Source organism: Paecilomyces variotii, assembly GCF_004022145.1.
Source record: "Paecilomyces variotii strain CBS 101075 chromosome Unknown C8Q69scaffold_12, whole genome shotgun sequence".
NCBI lineage: Eukaryota > Fungi > Ascomycota > Eurotiomycetes > Eurotiales > Thermoascaceae > Paecilomyces > Paecilomyces variotii.
In genome coordinates this window covers 363391-381348 of record NW_021167151.1, presented here as the reverse complement: position 1 = coordinate 381348, position 17958 = coordinate 363391, and the positions used below count along the sequence as shown (strand labels likewise).

Sequence of the window (17958 nt, the reverse complement as noted above, 5' to 3'; positions counted from 1 at the left end):
ACGAATTATTACTTAGTCCTCCAGCGAAGAAGCAACTTTGAAGAGATTAGTTTTAGTTTCTAAGAATACACATTAATCGTCTGTTTCCTCATCTCCGTGACTGGCTCTTGCTACCATGGATATCAATCTAAATAATAAGAAAGAAAGAAAAAAATAGAAAAGTAGCAAAAAAGTAACAGAAAATAAAATGACAGAGAACGAAAATGTTTAAGCATAGTTACTAATTAGTCATAACCATTTTCGATTCGATCTCAGGAGAGAAAGTAGTTAACCAATGTTCGCGAAAACTCCCTTCTACACGCATGCACGCACACCAGGAATGATAAGAAACGCCAGTCAGATCAGAAAGAAGCCATCAATGAAAATTTATCGGATCATTCAGATCGCCATACTAACTCGATCACGCGATCGCCTTCGACGTCATCTCGATGGATGTAGAATTGCCTTACGCGACCGTCTTCTTCGATAATGGAGTCTTCCATACGATAGCTGATCTTTCCGGGGTCTATGTCTTCGAGAGGGCCCAGGGCGTGGAAGTAGGATTCCAGCACTGCACCGTTGTGGTAGGTCCACGTTCGCTCCATTGTGCCTGGGGCAATTTCTCGACTGCGCTTGACGATCGAGTAGCCGTTGGTGAGGATCCAGTCGTCGGAGAAACGCCACTGGCGGAGTAGGCAGGTGTCGCCGCAGATTTTGGAGATGGTGGCCAGTTTGATCATGTCGGCCTGGTACCATGATTTCCAGTGGTGGACGGACAACGGTTGTTCGCGACCAGCTTCGAAGAATCCAGACGCGTCGTCCATCAGGTCGAGCTGGCGCAGGCCCTGGTCGTCGATGAATTTCGTCGACGTGTGCTGGTAGATACATTGGGAGATCTTCTTGTCTCCCGTCCCTTCCATTGCTTGACATTCGGCGAATACCTCGCTGAGCTGGTCCAGAAGCGGTCGCGAGACGAAAACGCCGGCGCCGCCGAAGCCCATGATGCCAAACACTGCGATCTGCGCGACACTTTCCGACAAGCCGCCAATATAGAGCGGCTTCGACGAGTCGTACTGATCGAGTCGTTTAACGAGCGCAGGCATCGACAGGAAAAACGTGTCATCGTCGATGATGCAGGACCATTCCGTCTCTTCCAGTGCATTTTCTTCGAGCAGCTTCAGCAATGAGAAATATCGCGCGTTATATTCGATATCCGACTCAACAATATGCAAATGGATTCCCAGGCTTTGGGCCTTGTTCATCATCGTGTGGTGGCCGCCATGCGGCTCGATCAGAGCGAAGATGCGCGCATTGCTATTGCCAGCCCAGTGCGCGAACTGGTCCAACGACTCGTATAATCGATCATATGTCGTCGCCACCCCAAAGTCGATATGTGAGGCGTCCACCTGCGCCGGCGGCGTGGGGACCGGTACGGTAAGAGGGTGCGAGCAAGCGTCCAGCGTTTGCTCTCCGAGCAGCTGGGCTGTCAGATTCGCGCTGCGATAGTCGAACAGAGGGGCGTCCAGCGGTTCTGAAAATTTCAGGTCGGACGACGATCGACTGGCGATGATCTCCCGCCGCAAGAACTGTACCGGCCTCGTGAGCTGGTATCGCTCAATAGTCTCTGTTGTAGCATTGCAGGAGTGTGGTAATGGCGGTTGTGGTGAGGATTTCGATTGTCTGAAGCTGGCTAGCAGTCGGCTCTGATTGAAGCTGGTCTTGAAGTTGTTCCATAGCAACAAACAGCTTGCCACGAGGAGAGAGGCAATAAGCAGACGGCCAATCTTCCTGCTGGGTGCGGAGCTACCGCGGGAGAGCTTCTCCAACGTCTTCATCCACATTGCTGTTCATCGATCGGAAGGATGGTGGGCAGGAGAGCAGCACATGGATGTCCACCCTTGATCTTGGTTCTTGAGGAAAGAGATACTGAGTGACGAGCCGTCTCGACATCAGCGGCCGGTGACCGAAAGATGCGGGCTCACAGTTCCGTTCATAAACTGTTCCATATGAAGAACCGGAGGGTGGACCATGGGGCCCATTGTAGAGCGATTCCCTCCCAGGTCAGGATCATCAGTGGAACCGTGTCTCCCTCCCCTTCCAGTGATGATTGACCGTTGGGGAGATACTCTCAGGTCGACTGGCGTTGCACGGCCGGCGTCTTCTTCCGCTGCTCCTTCTGAAATTCTGAATGGCCGCTGCCGTCCAACTTGGCCGCAAAACGGAAGGGATCGCACGACGCATCTCGGGGAGTGCCAGAGTCGGTTTGATAATCAGCAAACCCGGCCTGTCATTGGGCTCGGCGAGCCATCAGAAACGCCAAGGCGGGGTGTAAGCCAAGAGGAATGCGCGTCCTCGCCTTTAGACCATGGACGATGATGAATCCTATCCCGGGACAAGGCTTCAACTGAGTTGGCCACGCAAGGCTGCAACATGACGTCGAGGTTGTGAGGTATAGGATCTTGGGTTCGAAATTAGATCCCAGTCGAGTTATCGCCAGCCACACGGCCGCATTCTGATCGAATGATCTGATAATCTCCGAGAGACAACCGAGACAGATGCTGTGAGACTGACTGCATGCGTACATGTATTGTAGTCTACCTCCCGGAAGGCCCTGACGCTGGTCAAACCGTTAAGACCCCGTCAATGCCTTTCTCTGGTTCATAACTGAACTTTGTTAAAGCCTTTCAAAACAAGCCGTCCTGGGTAAGCCGTCCAGCGATCACGGCATCTTTACCGACCTGTGGCGTCGAAAGAAACTCGCTTTTTTTTCCTTCGACCGGATCAAGCCAGGAACAATAATCCGGCTGTCTGTACGGAGGAGAACCATGTCAATGGCATTCTGAGCATCCTGGGAATTATGCGCTGGTACCGTGCTGCAAGCTATATCCTCCCAAAACACTAGATTCCATGCCAAAAAGAAAGAAAAGAAAGTTCCCAACCTTCAAGTTCAAGACATGATAATATGAATCCAAAAAAGGTATATTGCTCAAAACTATCTATTGGTATAAGTATATGATCCAGGCGGTATTAGCCAGGACGCTGGAAACTCTATGGCAGAAATCAACTCTTCACCAAGAGACTAGATGCTCTACAGAAACTTTCCAAAAAGAAAAAGGTCCGAAACCTGCATGTAACTGTGGGAGAAAAAAAAAATAACATACAAGATTCAACCAAAAAGAATACGAGGAAATTAGCAATTCCAGACGTGCTTTGGCGTAAACTCGGCAGTATATTTGGTCCCCAAGCGTAGAGACAAATTGCACTTAAAACGGGTATATTTCCTCTCATCGCAGTTTCTGGGAGCTCTTCGTGATGATCATGCTAGAGTACCTTGGAGGGCAATTGCACTTCTGACTCAAGAGACGGCTCATTTGAGCTTTTGTTCCTGATTGCTTCTTGCAATAGTTCAACAATACGTCCATGGCCGCGGCGCTCTGCAACAGACAGTGCGGTTTCACCCCAAGTCGTGACCGGGTTGAGATTATTCACCCTGTCAAGTAACATCTTGACGATATTGATGTGACCGTATGAACAAGCAGCCCAAAGAGCGGTGCTGCTACATGCATCTGTCGAGTCGGGGTTGGCATCCTTGTCGAGGAGCATCCTGAAAAGTTTCCCCTCTCCGCTTTCCGCTGCATAATAAAGAGGTGTCCGACCTTTATTGTCTATCGGATCTGGATGCGCCCCATTATCAAGCAGAACTCTAGCAGTATCGAATCTCCCGCACTCAGCAGCGTGTGACAATGGGGTGCGTCCATAGTCATCCAATATGTCTAGCATGGCACCCCTACTAAGCAGTAATTCCACGATGGCCGCATCTTCATTTGTAGCTGCAACATGAAGGGCGAATTCCCTTTGGCAGAGTTTAGAGTTTGGGTCGACACCTGAGTCCAAAAGTAGCTTCGCTCCTTCTGTATTCTGACCAGTGATGGCATAGTAGAGTGGTGTCTGGCTGTTAAGGCTCCGCGTATAGATGTCTGCCCCATGACTAAGTAATATTCCGGTAACTTTTGCGTAGTCACGTCGCGAGGATGTGCACGGGGGCTGATGAAAGCTTGGTTTCCTGTATTTACCCTCAACCGCGTATGACAATGGTGTACGGCCACGCATTCTACATCGAAATTCGAGGCGGGCACCATTTTCCAGTAGTATTTGGACTATGTCGTGATAGCCATGGACTGCTGCCCGGGATAGGGGACTTGAACCGTATTCATCTTCATTAGGATCAGCGCCCCTATCGAGAAGCATTTTCACGACGGCGAAATCTCCATAGGCCACGGCATTAGACAAGTATGTGTCTCCGTACGCAGTTCTTAGATGAGGTTCTGCACCTCCTCTTAGAAGGATCTTTTCAATATCAAATTGCTGAGCGAAACGAGCAGGGAGAATGGCCTGTAACATTGCCAGTGAGTTGATTCCTCTTTGAAGATAAACCTCTAGCAGACGTTTCACGCCAGTGACAGCAATCACCTCGAGTTCATCTGTAAAACGATCCAAGTTGAGGTCGATCTGATGCTCGAATAAGTATATCCCCAGCCAATTTTTACACCGGCCAGAAACTGGATGGCATAACTCAATTGCGTTATCCACCAACGGAGAACTTGCTTCAGATGTGCATTCGTTGAGATGATGAGGCCAATATTTTGCAGCGTATCTGAGGAGATCATGCTTTTCTATTTGTGAGGCCGAAGGACACCAAACATCGCCCATAATAATGTCGCTTTCGAACTGAGGAAGGAAGATGTATGACACGCATATCTGGGCGAAATATAGGTTTGCGTCCTCAAAATCGACCGACGATTTCCATGAACTGGAGCTTGATCTCTCAGAAGCAGCTTGATGTCTCAGGAGGAATTCCTTAGCCGTTTGGTGGATGAGATATATTGTCGAGTTCTTGATATCCAAGAACGAACCGCAACTGTTCTTCAGGGTATCCTGGAAAGTTACCTCAGGCTCCAAGCTGAGTTCGCCTACTTCATCCACTTCAGCTAATGCTAGTGCCATATTCATCTCCTTTAGCGTCAGTGGGCGAGCGGCGGCCACGACCAATTGAAGTATTCTCAGGGCTTTACCTCTATCAGTGGTTCTGTTCAATATCTTTTCATATGCTTCATCCACCGTTTGGGGGATTCGATCCAGTTTCCGCCGCAGTCGTGCAACCCCAAGACCTGGATTTTCTGCTAGCTCTGGGAATATGAGAGATAGCCATAGATATGTTCGGTGGTCGACAGCATTGATCTTTTCTCGAATCATCTCGTGGGCATCATCTTCAAGCCCTAATTGCTGTCGTTGTCTGCGGAATGCTTCAACCTTGGCATCGATAAACAACCCTATCTCTTGACTGATATGTTCCTTCTCTTGATCACTCTCGCCCATGAGACGAATTTCCGTACCAGGGACTTCGTCCGGTGTCAAGCGACCATAGAAGGCCGATGGACGCCCAGTAACAAGGAACTTGAGACGCTGAAGTGGTTCACGGGATGATGATAAACCTCGAAGTAACTGGATGAATGAATTCCGCATTGTATCTTCACATTCGTCGAGTGCGTCGATTACACAAATGGTGGTTCCTGAGCTGGGATCTGCAGTGGCAGATAACAGTATATTCCACTGTTCCTGCAATAACGCGGACAACTTGTTTCCATTGCGTTGGAACGATGGTAAAGCATGTTTGATAAGGGAGTGATTTTGTGTGAATAGCTGATGCAGAAAAGATGCTATGGCGTTCGTTGGTTGTCTTGAGCTTGGATCGTCATCCTTGAAGAAGAAATAGCACACATTATCCGCTGCGGTCGAGTTCAGGCTCATGAATTGCTCATCAACCAATGTCTTCGCCAATACTGATTTCCCACATCCTGGATCTGCCGAAACCCAGAGTAATTTCGCTTGCGGGTCCTGCAGCCACTTATGGTACCTTGGATGATCAAGAAACCAATTGCAGGTTCCGAGAACACGACAAGGGTTCTTATCCTTGTAGCGCTCATACTCCATAGTTCTAAAGCATTCAAAACATTGATATTCAAGATCGTTCTTCCGCCAGGTAATCGTTTCTCTGATCAGTGCGTCATTCCTGCGATCAAGTTCTTCCAGCAAGAGCTGGACCCGTTGCGCTTGATCCTGACGACATTCAATGTCGGAAACCGTGATGAAAGTGTTACAGTGAGTTTCATATGACTTTATCTTATCGATCATGCCGTTCCAGTCATCAAATTTGAAAGCATTTCGTCCAAATCGTTTGAGCAGATTCTTATTGAAGTAACTCAACGCCCGAACCTCATATTCGAGGATTGGTACGTATACATCGATAATAGCACGTTTCAAGTCACTGGTCGCTTTTGTGAGCGTTCCGGCCAGATAGATCCTTTCAGTAACAGTGAAAGAGTGCATTGTCGTTGAGATATATTCCAATCCATCAAGGAGAGATGTACGTTGGGCCTCATTGTTCTCTGCAAACTGATTCGCATTACTCAGTTTCTCATAGCTAAAATACCGCGTGACTGGGTTTCTCTAGACTCCCACTTACAGAAAGTAAGAGACACACAGCTGCCAGGGGCAGCCCAGCATGGAGCGGTTCCATATTTGATATGGGCTCCATGAAAGCTGTAAGTGACGAAATAATCTTGACAATATTATTGACACTTTCTCTCACATAGATCGGCTTATTGCGGAGTCGGAATTTCCATTTATCGCTGCTGAACGCAGCAACCTTCTTGTTGATAATGGTTTCGTGAACGGTGCGGCAAAAGTCATCTGTCCCAGTCTCTGTGCGCATAATAACATCAAAGTCCTTCATAAGCTCCGGCTGCTGCTGCTGAAGCTTTTCGTATGCTTCCTTCCAAAGATGGTCGCTGGTAACGCCTTTCGGTTCCAGGCAATGAAGGATAGCTCCATTTTCATTCGGATGCAGGTTTTGGTCAGCGGTTGCCTTCACTATTAGCTTCTTGTCCGCAGAGACTTTATAAAACGACGCCCGGATCCGTCTTGTCCTTTGCGTGAAGCTTTTTCTCAGCTCCGGAAGCGAGGTACTGAAGGATGGCATTTCCCATAAATATCAAAGAGGCGGTTTCCAGAGGGCCGCAACAGCAGTAAAATACAAACGCAAACGCAAAGAATGGACGAAGCATCGCTAACATATATACATCATACAGAGGCACAATTGACCCTGTCGAGCAAGGCTGTGCTACATGGATTTGACCAGGGTGTAACGGATCGGCGTTTCGCCATGCTGGTTTGATGCAGCATAAGCGCCGCGAATCGTGGCCCAATAATCATATCCAAGGAAGCGCCCGAGTCCAGGCTAGCCAGGACGGATAGAAACCAATAATGAATTGGTTCTTGACATCTGGAGAGCATATCAGACGTTGCTTAGATATTGAAACTGGGCGGCGCAGTCGGTGGGCGACCAACTGCTGTTTGTTGGATGCCTGACTGCTGCTAGACAGCGGGGATGATGAAGGCAGTGTGACCACGAAACGAAAGGATGAGGCGATGCTAGACCCTGAAGGCTGTTAGCAAGGCAAGACGCGACGAGATTGGGTTAAGAACTCTAGTTCTCTGGATAAGTCCTGCTAGGAAGAAAATAATAACTGGACAGGGTTCACCGTCCTCGGCACCCACCGCTCCTGCCCCGCGACCTGGACGTTGATCAAAGCAAACAAGCACCCTAAGATCACTGGCCGCGACCAGCAAACACTTAACAAAGTGATATAATACTACCTAGGTATGTAGTAACTATTCAAGTTTAGTTCGAGCATCAGGCCTCAAGTATGAACAAGTTCTGCTAGAACATTAGGACTAGCTAACGTATTCTATCCAACTAGCTGCTAATATGGCTATCTGGCACACCGCATCTGCAAACCGTATATATACAGATAAGAAATCAGGTATGTACCTGGTGGCTAGACGGCAGGATATCACAATGCCATGCAGGATGCAACATATGCTAGAGTTGCAGAACAGTATCCATGGGCAATAAAGTCAAAGTATAGTGCAATGCCAAAACACGCCTGCCTATGTATGTGTAAATTCAAAGGAGAGACCGAACCCTTGGGTATTTTAAACGAAACAGAAAAACTAAAAACAAACATGATATTTTTCATCGCAAATCATGACCTTTCCTGATGGAACCGAACCCTTTGCTGAACAACTCGTGAATTTCGAGAGAACGACGAGGCCCGGCACCGCCGGAGCTATCATGTTCACCCTCTCCGCTGGAGTCACTGACTCCATTATCATATGCTCCCAGCTCGACGTCTACAACTTCCTGTTCTCGGCCAGATTCCGTCTTTGTCATAACCCTGGGACGCTCAAGGAGCTCTTGAACTTGCTTCTCACGAGCCTCCATCTCCTCGGTCTCCCTGGCGAGTTCAAAACTAGATTTCTTACTTCCTCTGTCCCAACCCTGTTGCAACTCCATTGCCGCTGCTTCTTCAAAGCGCTTGCGGATCTCGCGATCCTGCTCGAATTCCTGGAAAATGTCCACGTCGGTGGGGAAGAGAAGAGCACGAATTGCGCTGACAGCGAACTCAAGCAAGAGGACTGCTGAAACCGCGAGCAAGAGTACAACCCAGAAAGGCAAGTTTTGGCCCGTCCTGGTCAGGAAATTGTCACGGACGTCGTACACGCCTTTGCCGGAGATGTTGTTGTATTGCCGTGAGAGAATGATGTTCCACAAGAACCAGCCCCCGACAGATATGATCATGACGACAACACATAATACTGACTTGTAGTGGATCTCCAAGAACTGCAACTTCATATTGATGACAGTTACACACGCGGTGAAACAGAGGAGACCCATGGGGAAGATTCCAGCGTCAATATTCATGATAGCCTCGCCAAAAAGACCCCACATCGTGAAGAATATGACAACCGCTTCACATGTGGCCATGAAAGCCCATCCGAGATAGAGTCTGATGTTGAAGCCAGCATGGCGCTGCCCCTTCGTATAGAGCTCAGGTACAGCGAGAAGTGTGGACGCGGCAAGGTCTTTTTCGAATATACCCAGGAAAATGACGGGCAGAGATGTAAAGAGAGTGTTGAACATACTCAAACTCCACGGCTCGTACAAACTGGTTCCCGTGTACCCGTTCCAGTGCTGATAGAGAGCTTGGGTCAGGTAGAACAGTGTCTCTTTCCAGAATGTACCCAGTGTGTACTTGCAAACGCGGACATAGTTCCAACGGCCGTGCACAAGAAGTAACTTCAGAAGAAATCTGAACTGAGCGATCGAGTAGTCGGATATCCTGGCCGCTTGGAGACCCTCTTTTCCAGTTATACCTATACCGACATGGGCTTCTTGGATCATCGCGATATCATTTGCACCGTCACCAATGGCGAGAGTAATAGAATCGTTAACCTGCTTGCGGATGGATTTCACCAGCAGTGCCTTCTGCTTGGGACTGGCACGGCAGCAGATAACTGAATCAGCGAGCACCGCAAGTCTTAAGAATCTGGCCATTAGAAATTCATCCGATTCGATTATAGAGAGCGTCTGTCCATCGACAACAACCACGGAATGGGCGACTGTTCCCCTCTGAATGTTTGATGTCATTGACACCATAGTTCGTTCAATCTCTCCTGTCTCGTGATCGAGGATAACGACAGTCGAATAGTCCTTGATAAGGCGACAGGAATGGCCAACATTGATGGCAGTCTCTCTTTTGTCTCCTGTTAGCATCCACAATTTGATGTTTGCCCGTCTCAGCTTGTCGATTGCTTCGGGAACGCCCTTTTGGAGCTTGTCTTCGATCGCAGTTGCGCCAACCAGTTCAAGTTGCTGCTCGATCTGCTGGCCCACCTTCTCGATCTTCTCTTGACGATCAATTATGCTGGTGGTAGCCTCTTGGTACGCCTTCTTCCAGTCATTATAGGTTGTTTCGTCAAGGAAGCGATAGCCGTAGAGGAGCGTCCGTAAACCTTCGGTTGCAAAGTCGTTCAGGTGCTGGAAGCATCTCTCGAACACCGCGTTCTCGTTTACGACGAGAGCTTCCTCGACCAGCTCTTCATTCTCATCCTCCTGCAGAGAGCTTCCAGAATCAGACAAAGCCGCGGACGGTCGACCCCACTGGGCAGATGGGCGCGAACTGTAGAACTCGGAGCCGCTGTCTCTTGTTAGGATACCACCGTCGGTCTCCCTGTCCTTGAGCCAGACATCGATACTATCCCTCAAGGCCATGTGTCTCCCTGATACACTAGATCTTCTCCCACTGAAGCTTGGGCGGCTCGTGCTAGTTCGGCTGCGGTGCTCACTGGTCCGTCTCATTACTTCGATCGCTTCCTCCGTCTTCCTTTTACTGGCGCGCCTATCGATTTCGACTGCTTTCTCTTCTGCGAGTGTAGCTCGCTTGAGCAACTTCATGAGAACGGAGTCCGCACCTTTGCAGAAGACACAGATACGCTGGTTAGGCATGCGAACGACAACCGACATTCGTTTTCGGGCACTGGAGAATTCGATAACATCCAGAATTTCATAAGTCTCGTCAACAGGGCTCTCTTCCCGCCCAGACGGGTACGTCCGAATAGTGATCGCATTGGGGTTCCTGTCAATCACAGCATATCCCAATTCCCTGGCAGCTGTGACAAGTGCCAGTTCATCGGGCGAAGCGGCTTGGAATGCTATCTCACCGTCTTCATCGGATTCCGGCAAGCAAGTATGACACAACGCCATGGACAGGAGGAACATCTTGACTTGACGAGCAAACAGAGTATATGGCTTGCGATGGATATATTCCAGCATATCGCCCGTACGGCCTCCTCGGTATTGCTTTTCACGGCCGGCAAATCTTGTCTGTGTCGGGGTATCAAGCTCATTATTGATCGCAGAGACATTTGATTTCCTCATGGAGCCCGCATTGGACTTCCGACCCATGGCCTTCTTGCCCTTGATGCTGCGCTTTTTATGTATGAGCTTAGCACGGTCGCCCTCTCGAGCAGCCTCTTCTCGCAGATCGGAGTCATGCAACCAGGCGGTACCGGCGACACTCATCTTCCGGAAACGCATCGTATTGTTCGTCAAAGTGCCCGTCTTGTCAGAGAAGATATAGCTGACTTGGCCCAATTCCTCATTGATTGTTGATGTCCGGGCCTCCATGGGCGTGTCTGACTCTTCGTCGTACATATCGATGTCATTCATCAAGAACATCTGGGCAACTTTGACAATTTCCAGACTGACGTAGAGGGAGATAGGGATCATGGTGTTAAACATGATCAGGAAGGATGTCCAGATCGGGCCGTACTCAACATTAGCCTTGTCGAGATACCAGGACCTGTCCTCCACGTCTTGCGACCAAAATTTGTATGCAATCGTACATATAGAAGCCAAGGCTAGGACCACGGCGACGATGACCATCACAACGCGATTCACTTTGGCCTGAAGTGCAGGTGACTTGATGCGCGGGTTCTTGTTTGCATTCATCCGAATCTTGCACTCCTCGCCCGTGTAGATGACCATACCGATAGCTCGTTCGGTATTCCGCAAAATGCTCCCGCGATAGGCGATTTCGTTGTTGGTCAAGGGAAGTTTCTCGTCTCCAACGGTGACATTGCCGTCAAATTTGTACAGGTCGAGATTAGGATCTTCCACAACGAAGTGTAAAGGACTGTTCATTATATCCTCGACCGTGGCACACGTCTTCGCCACTGGCGGGCATGGCTGTTTGCTCTTCAGATTTGTTTCACCATCCAAGGCCATGGTCTCGATATACGCGATACCGTTGGGTCCATCCGCATGCAACAGGACCACATCGGCAGGAACGGGCTCGTCCCGCTCGATCTTGACCACATCGCCGACCTTTATGTTGCGCCACTTTACAAGGCCCCAATTTTCAAGAGCGCTCAACGCTGATTCGCAGTCACTAGATGGCAGACTTGAAGCCTGTGTGCGCTCCTGGCCAGGGCGCAAGACGTGAGCAAGTCGATCGTTTTCTTCTTTATCGAGACGATAACGCCGCAGATCATCAAACCCCTCTTTGCCCATCGAAATCGAAACGAAGATCATCAGAGGAATGATAGTTGTGTAGGTACCAGTTGTACTCAATCCTGGTATCATCTGCAGGATTGCGACAAGCAGAAAGTAGAAGTTGGCAAGCTTAGAGAATTGCGCTACCAGCTGGCGGGGGAAGAAGCTCCAGAGCGTGTACCGACTGGAGCGAATAGAGTTACCGACGTATTGCTTGCCCGTTCTCTCATCGATCAGCGAGTCAGTCCGCGTAGGGTCGAGATCGATGTGGCGGCCATCTTTGCTAGGCGGGATATCTCGTATCCTCAGGACATTCTTGCGGACAGATTCCGCAAAACTCTGCAATCGTGATCGCACTAGAGCATGAGTCCCTTTTCTCCGCAACCATCGATCGTAAGCTTTTGACGTCGAGAAGGCTGGTCCATCCTTGAGTTGCTCGGATGAATCTGAGAAGAATGTCGAGCCGTCGTCCTGCGAAAAGGACTGCACCGTCACTACGGGAGTGCCAGGAGCTTCCTCCTTCGTTCCTTTCCCGTCAGACGATACACGGTTCTTCTCCGTAGTTGCATCTGCAGTGGAAGCCCACGACGGTTGGGCTTGCCCCAGCTCGATGACTGACCCGTCCCCTTCTGGCTGGGGTTGTATATTTTTGGCAAAGATAGTCCGTCGCAGGGAATAGCCACGATTTCGAGATCTGGATCGACCCCCATCCGGACTCTGAGGCGACAGAGGGGATAGCATCCCATTGGGAGACAAAGGGGACGTTGAGCCCTTCTCTGGCGATCTAGCGATGGGCTGCGGGGCTGACCTTGCCAGGTTGGTATCCAGAGTCAACCCTCGCGAGCTTGGTCGCCTGTCCACGACCTGAGGCTCCTGCTCGGTGCTGGGCAGAGGGCGCTCAAGATCAGTCGAAAAGCGGACATGGTGTTGCTGCGATGATCTCTGAGCCGGGTCCGAACGAGTCCCTGGAGAGAAGGACGTCCTTCGTCTATCCAGACTCTCGACAGCACGACCTCGCGTCTGCGAGGTGTTCCGCAGCGGCGAGCCAGCTCCAGCTCTTACTTCCTGTATAGATCTCCTTCCGTCACTGGCCTCGCCCGGCGCACCAGCTCCCAGCGCTGGTAGCTCCTGCGTAGGCTGATCTGCTCCCTGGCCGAGTTCATCGTCCTTCTCCAGCATCTCGACGAGATGAATATCCGGTCACCTCTCGCCTTCTCGTGGCTTGCGGTTTCCTGTAGCCCTCCAGTAGCTTATCCCCGTATTGATTCCTCGAAGATTGTTGTGTGTTCTTGGCCGGCAGGGGTTCCAATTGAAGCTGATCCACGGTTTATCGCAAGGAGAGACGCAAGACCGAGGGTACCTGCATGCATCGTTTCAAGGGAAGATCCAATGTTCACGGTTCAGGCCGTCCACATTGGGCTGTGGACCTGTTTTCTAGAAGTCGTTGAGCGGTCTGAAGCTTTGGTGGATCGTCGCCGGGAGGGAAGGTCGATCGCGAAAACGAATGACGCAATGCCAGGCCACGTTAAAACGACGGTAGTAGCCTCTGTGCTGTCCTGTTCACCTGCTGTAGAAGCAATAAAAGGAATGATGAGAAGGAGAGAAAGAGGTCTATCCCCAACGGTAGTCCCAAGACGTGCGATGGTAGTTCGTCGCCAGGGCAGTTCAAGTACGGAGTAGACAACGAAGAATAACTAGCAGTTGCGTTGCCGTGGAAGTGGGGGAAGTGGGCAAAGAAAAAAAAAAAAAAAGATAGATAGCGTTAGTTGAATAAGAGACGGAATAGGCCTCATGGGAGTTCGCAGCAGAGTTAATTACCCGGTTGCAGGGCAGATGGCTAATTGGAATGCAGCCAGCTGCTATCTCTGCGTTTGCGGCCAGAAACAGGGTTGGGGAAAGGTCTAGAGTAGACGGGGTCAGTGCGGAGAAAGATCGACCATGGCAGCAGCACTTGCGCGTCGCTTCTTTTCTTCTCCCAGCCTGCCATTATTAGGTATCATCCATACGATATCAGGACACCATCGTTTTCGCCTGGTGGAACCGTATAGAGGCCGGTCTGTCACCCCCAACGCCTGAGAGGCTCGACCGCTCTCTGAGTCTGGGGGAGTTACGAGTACAGTGGACAACGGTGCACAGCCCCCCGAGTTTGGCGTCTGAACCGTCCGAGTGTTTAACGTTGGTGCCTTGTGGTGTTTGCCATCCACTAACGAGTTAACTTATTCCTGCCCTATCGTAGCAGAACCTCTGCGGGCACACGGTCGCCACGATGTCTAAGACCCTGGACCGGGTTGACTCACTTACCTATCGTGCTGCTCCCCTGGCCCACTTGTCGCGTCCCCTGTCGGGCGTCCGTGGTTGACTTCCAAGCATTCTCCGCCACCCGACGTTTTGGCGGTTTTCCCCCGCGGTCTCAGAACACGGTGAAACCACGAGCAAATTACGCCGATACCATATCCAACTGTTCAGCGATTACTCAAACCATGGTTGCTCAAGAATACTATTATTATCAAAAATGTTCGGAACGCAAAACAATAATCCTTACGGACGAGACTCCGTAGGGCCGCGAGATTATCCACCTCGCGCATTTCTGTACATATTAAAGACATGCATTGACATTGACGTATGACAAGGTGGACCAGTGGGTCCACCCTCTATCTCTTTTTCCAAAGGTCACTGATTAATCCAATCCTCGCTGACGAAGAAGGAGCACTCAGAGGCAGGTACCCTATTCAAGGCGGAAAGGATAGGAGTACAGTAATTTGTACAGCATCGCCTTAGTATCTTGGCGGGGGAGGTGGTGCTTGCCCGTATCCTCCCTGCTGTGGCGGATAGGGCGGAGGGTGTCCATACTGGCCTTGTCCTGCGGGCGGAGAGGCATATCCGCCGTACGGTTGACCGTATCCTCTCGGGGCAGTCTGGGGTTGACCATATGCACCCTGTCCAGAGGGTGGTGGTTGTCCTTGTCCGTAGGCTGGCTGTCCATACGGCTGTTGCCCGTAGCCCTGGGGTGGATAGGCCTGGTTTTGGCCATATGCCGCCTGGTTATAACCGCCATATTGGCCAGCCGGGGGAGGAGGGGCACCTCCGGTGCCAGCCCTTTTCTCGTCCTTGGTGTCGTACGAGGAATCAATCGCTCCCAGCATCAATTTGGCGCACTACAAACATGTGAGCAACTGAACATAGCCTCTGGAAACGGGAAGGTCGCCGGTATTATCTTACCCATAATTCTCTGGTAAGCTCGACTGGAGGATTGGCTCGGGACATCTCGTCTTGCTCGACCTCAAGAGCTACACCGTATCAGTATGCTACAGCGGTGACCCAAAGATTTTGAAACTCACTCGATGTGCAGTCAATTAGACCACCAATGCTAGGGTCCTCGTCGAGCTTGCTCAGAAAATCGCGCGCTTTCAGGTCAGAACCGACCTGGGCAAACTCAAAGGAGACTGCTCCATGGCCATATCGTGTCCTCGAGACTTCATCGACCGTGTGGCTAATAACGTCTACCACTGTTTTAGTGGGTTCACCAGCGGGATGGCCGTCTGTAATGGTGATAACAAGGACCGGTTTCTTCAGCTGCCCATTCCTGGCAGGGCCAATTACCAGCGGTTCCAGAACTTTATGTCTCAGACTGGTCCCCATTGGCGTTAATCCCTGGAAGCGCACTTGGGTGATAAGTGCTTCTGCAGCTTCCTTGCTATTGATATTGTTTCCCTGCACCGTCGAGTTCATGAAACGTGCGGTAATTCCGTCTTGGTCGAACAGAGATGCGGCGGTAGCAACAAGTGACAGTATCTCCTTAAGGTCTTTGAATCGCGCCCCTTCTTCTTCGAACATGATCGATCCACTGTCATCGATATAGAGGATTATATCGAATAGGGACAGTTTGAGGAAATCCATAGCAATCTCTGAGGACATTCTCCATGCTTTCGAAAGGTAGTCGATCTTCCCTGGCGCATCTTTCGCGAGTCCCTGGAGTAAAGCTTCAAGTCTTTCCGGAGGCCACATGGGTTGAAGTTGCTTCTCTTGGATGGTACTTATTAAAAGCTGTCTATAGGCTGACACCTCATGCTGTGTTGCAGGTCGAGAGCCACCAGGAGGCCCACTCTGGGGACCTGGTCCATACCCCGGACCAGCGGCGGCCCCCTGGGGTGGATAAGGACTGTGTGGCTGCCCCTAGAAGATTTGAATTTGATGTTAGTCCAGAAAATTGTTTCTGCGCAGAGATGAACAGAGGGTGGTGCCAATATACATAAGAAGACTGGGGCTGCGAAGGTTGGTAAGGCTGCTGTCCATATGGCTGCGGCGCCGGAGATCCATATGGTTGCGGCGGCGGGGGTGGAGGTCTAGAGTAGCTCTGCGAAGGTGGATTGTAAGCTGGATATGAACCATACGGTGGGTGCTGTTGAGAAGATGGAGGCTGATATGGAGAAGGCGATGGTGAGGCTCCCGGTCTCAAAGCTGCTGGTGGATTGTATGCCTGATATTGCTGGTGTGGAGATGATGCCGGATATGGAGGGGCGGCGGAATGGCCCTGTCCAGGGTATGGCGACTGACTATTATACGGCCGACTCATGCTCGCAAAACCACACACAATATACCCAAAAATCCGGGTTGAGATGAAAAGAGATCGGATGAAAGAAATAAGAGAAACGGAAGAAAAAAAAAGTATACAAGATGGGATGAAAGGGGGTACGTAATAGAGTGTTGCGTGCGTCTCCCGAGGTTTGCTAATATATTTGCAGGCGCTAAGTAGGAGAGAGTTTGCTTACCGAACTGCTGGGTGGGCCTTGGCTGTACTGCTGGGCTGGGGACTGAGATGAGCCCGGGTATGCCTGATACTGGCTCTGCTGCTGTTGACCGGGCTGTGCAACACGAACAAGTCAGTTCTATCTCATCTCACTCATGACAGTTGGTCGTGGATGCCAACAATACGCAGTAGTGAGAACGCATGCAACAAGTACTGCTTGTACATAGCAGAACAGAAATAGGCAAGGGATACTCACATATCCTCCAGGATTGCCTGGTTGCAGAGAGGCTGGAGGCGGGCCGCCCGTGTATCCAGACGGAGGGGCCCCTCCATAAACACCTGTGGAGGCTCCAGCTGCCTGACTGGCTGCGATTTTCGAGGCAAACTGATGGTTTATGTCAGTGGGTGAGTCCTATCGATTCTTCATTGCACATCCATCCTTGCCAGCCTGGGGAATTTGCCTCGCAAGGGAAGCGTTGACGCGGGGCATCGGCGCGGGGCAGGGAAGGGAAGGAGAGCTTACACCCATGGTCTCTTTGGTTTACTGACTTCCAACAATAGCAATAATTGATATATATATAGAAGGTAAGCGATGTGACAATGTATATATTTCTTACAAAGGACAAGTGTTGAGAGAAAAAAAGAGCAAGACCGAGAAACAGAGATTGTGGCTGATGAGATAGGATGACGATTGAAAGCGGGACCATCAGCCTAGGCTGCCAATACTTAGACCCCACGGGTTTCCCTAAGATCCGCCTATACGATACTCATGTATTTCAGAAGCAACATCAGATGCAGCTGCTGCGTTTCCAGCACATCTGAGTCACAGCGACACATGATTGAGATCTGCCAAATGGAAGAGAGTGCGGCTGAACAACAGCTTTGTGATGTTAACATTGCTTCAGGCAAACTGCATTTCCAAGTGCGATGCATCTACCTATTCTGGGAAATGTTTTGAAGCCGGCGGATGCGGTCTTGAGATGTTCCAAAAAGAGAGAAACGGAATCTCATTTCAGAGAGATGAAACCTAATACTTCATTGGGTCAGTTTCGGACGATGAGCCATGGAAATCGAAGATCAGGCTACTTTTTTCTCTGATGGATCCGCACCGCCACGTTCTCGCTAGACCTAAAAACGAAGACATCCCCACATGACCATCGTCACCGGTCCAACCGACCATGGATCGAAAGAAATCTCTAGGATCAGAATCGTTTTCTTTCTCTCTAAGGAGTTATTTTCTGTCAAAAAGGAAGTTGGGCTCTCAGTTTCTCCCTCC

The 17958-nt window shown here is 50.3% G+C and overlaps 4 protein-coding genes across 4 annotated transcripts; all 4 read right to left on the bottom strand.

The window, feature by feature from the left end:
* Positions 1 to 20: 20 nt before the first annotated feature.
* On the bottom strand, positions 21 to 1914 carry C8Q69DRAFT_85685 (hypothetical protein). Its single transcript, XM_028634117.1, has one exon. The coding sequence runs from the start codon at positions 1818 to 1820 to the stop codon at positions 375 to 377; it is 1446 nt and encodes a 481-aa protein (XP_028482301.1). The 5' UTR covers positions 1821 to 1914; the 3' UTR covers positions 21 to 374.
* A 1386-nt stretch (positions 1915 to 3300) lies between these two features.
* C8Q69DRAFT_447334 (hypothetical protein) lies at positions 3301 to 7018 on the bottom strand (the record flags this gene model as incomplete). Its single annotated transcript, XM_028629201.1, has 2 exons — positions 3301 to 6432; positions 6503 to 7018. The coding sequence occupies 2 exons, from the start codon at positions 7016 to 7018 to the stop codon at positions 3301 to 3303; spliced, it is 3648 nt and encodes a 1215-aa protein (XP_028482300.1).
* A 1056-nt stretch (positions 7019 to 8074) lies between these two features.
* C8Q69DRAFT_447333 (haloacid dehalogenase-like hydrolase) lies at positions 8075 to 13114 on the bottom strand (the record flags this gene model as incomplete). The annotated part of the gene is made up of 2 exons (XM_028629200.1): positions 8075 to 12955; positions 12998 to 13114. 2 exons carry the CDS (start codon positions 13112 to 13114, stop codon positions 8075 to 8077), a joined length of 4998 nt encoding a protein of 1665 aa, XP_028482299.1.
* Positions 13115 to 14404: 1290 nt separating this feature from the next.
* Positions 14405 to 17642, bottom strand: C8Q69DRAFT_477978 (hypothetical protein). Its single transcript, XM_028631352.1, has 6 exons — positions 17206 to 17642; positions 16939 to 17067; positions 16705 to 16797; positions 15274 to 16108; positions 15155 to 15222; positions 14405 to 15090 (listed from the first exon to the last, which is right to left on the bottom strand). Exons 1-6 carry the CDS (start codon positions 17209 to 17211, stop codon positions 14710 to 14712), a joined length of 1512 nt encoding a protein of 503 aa, XP_028482298.1. The 5' UTR covers positions 17212 to 17642; the 3' UTR covers positions 14405 to 14709.
* Positions 17643 to 17958: the final 316 nt, after the last annotated feature.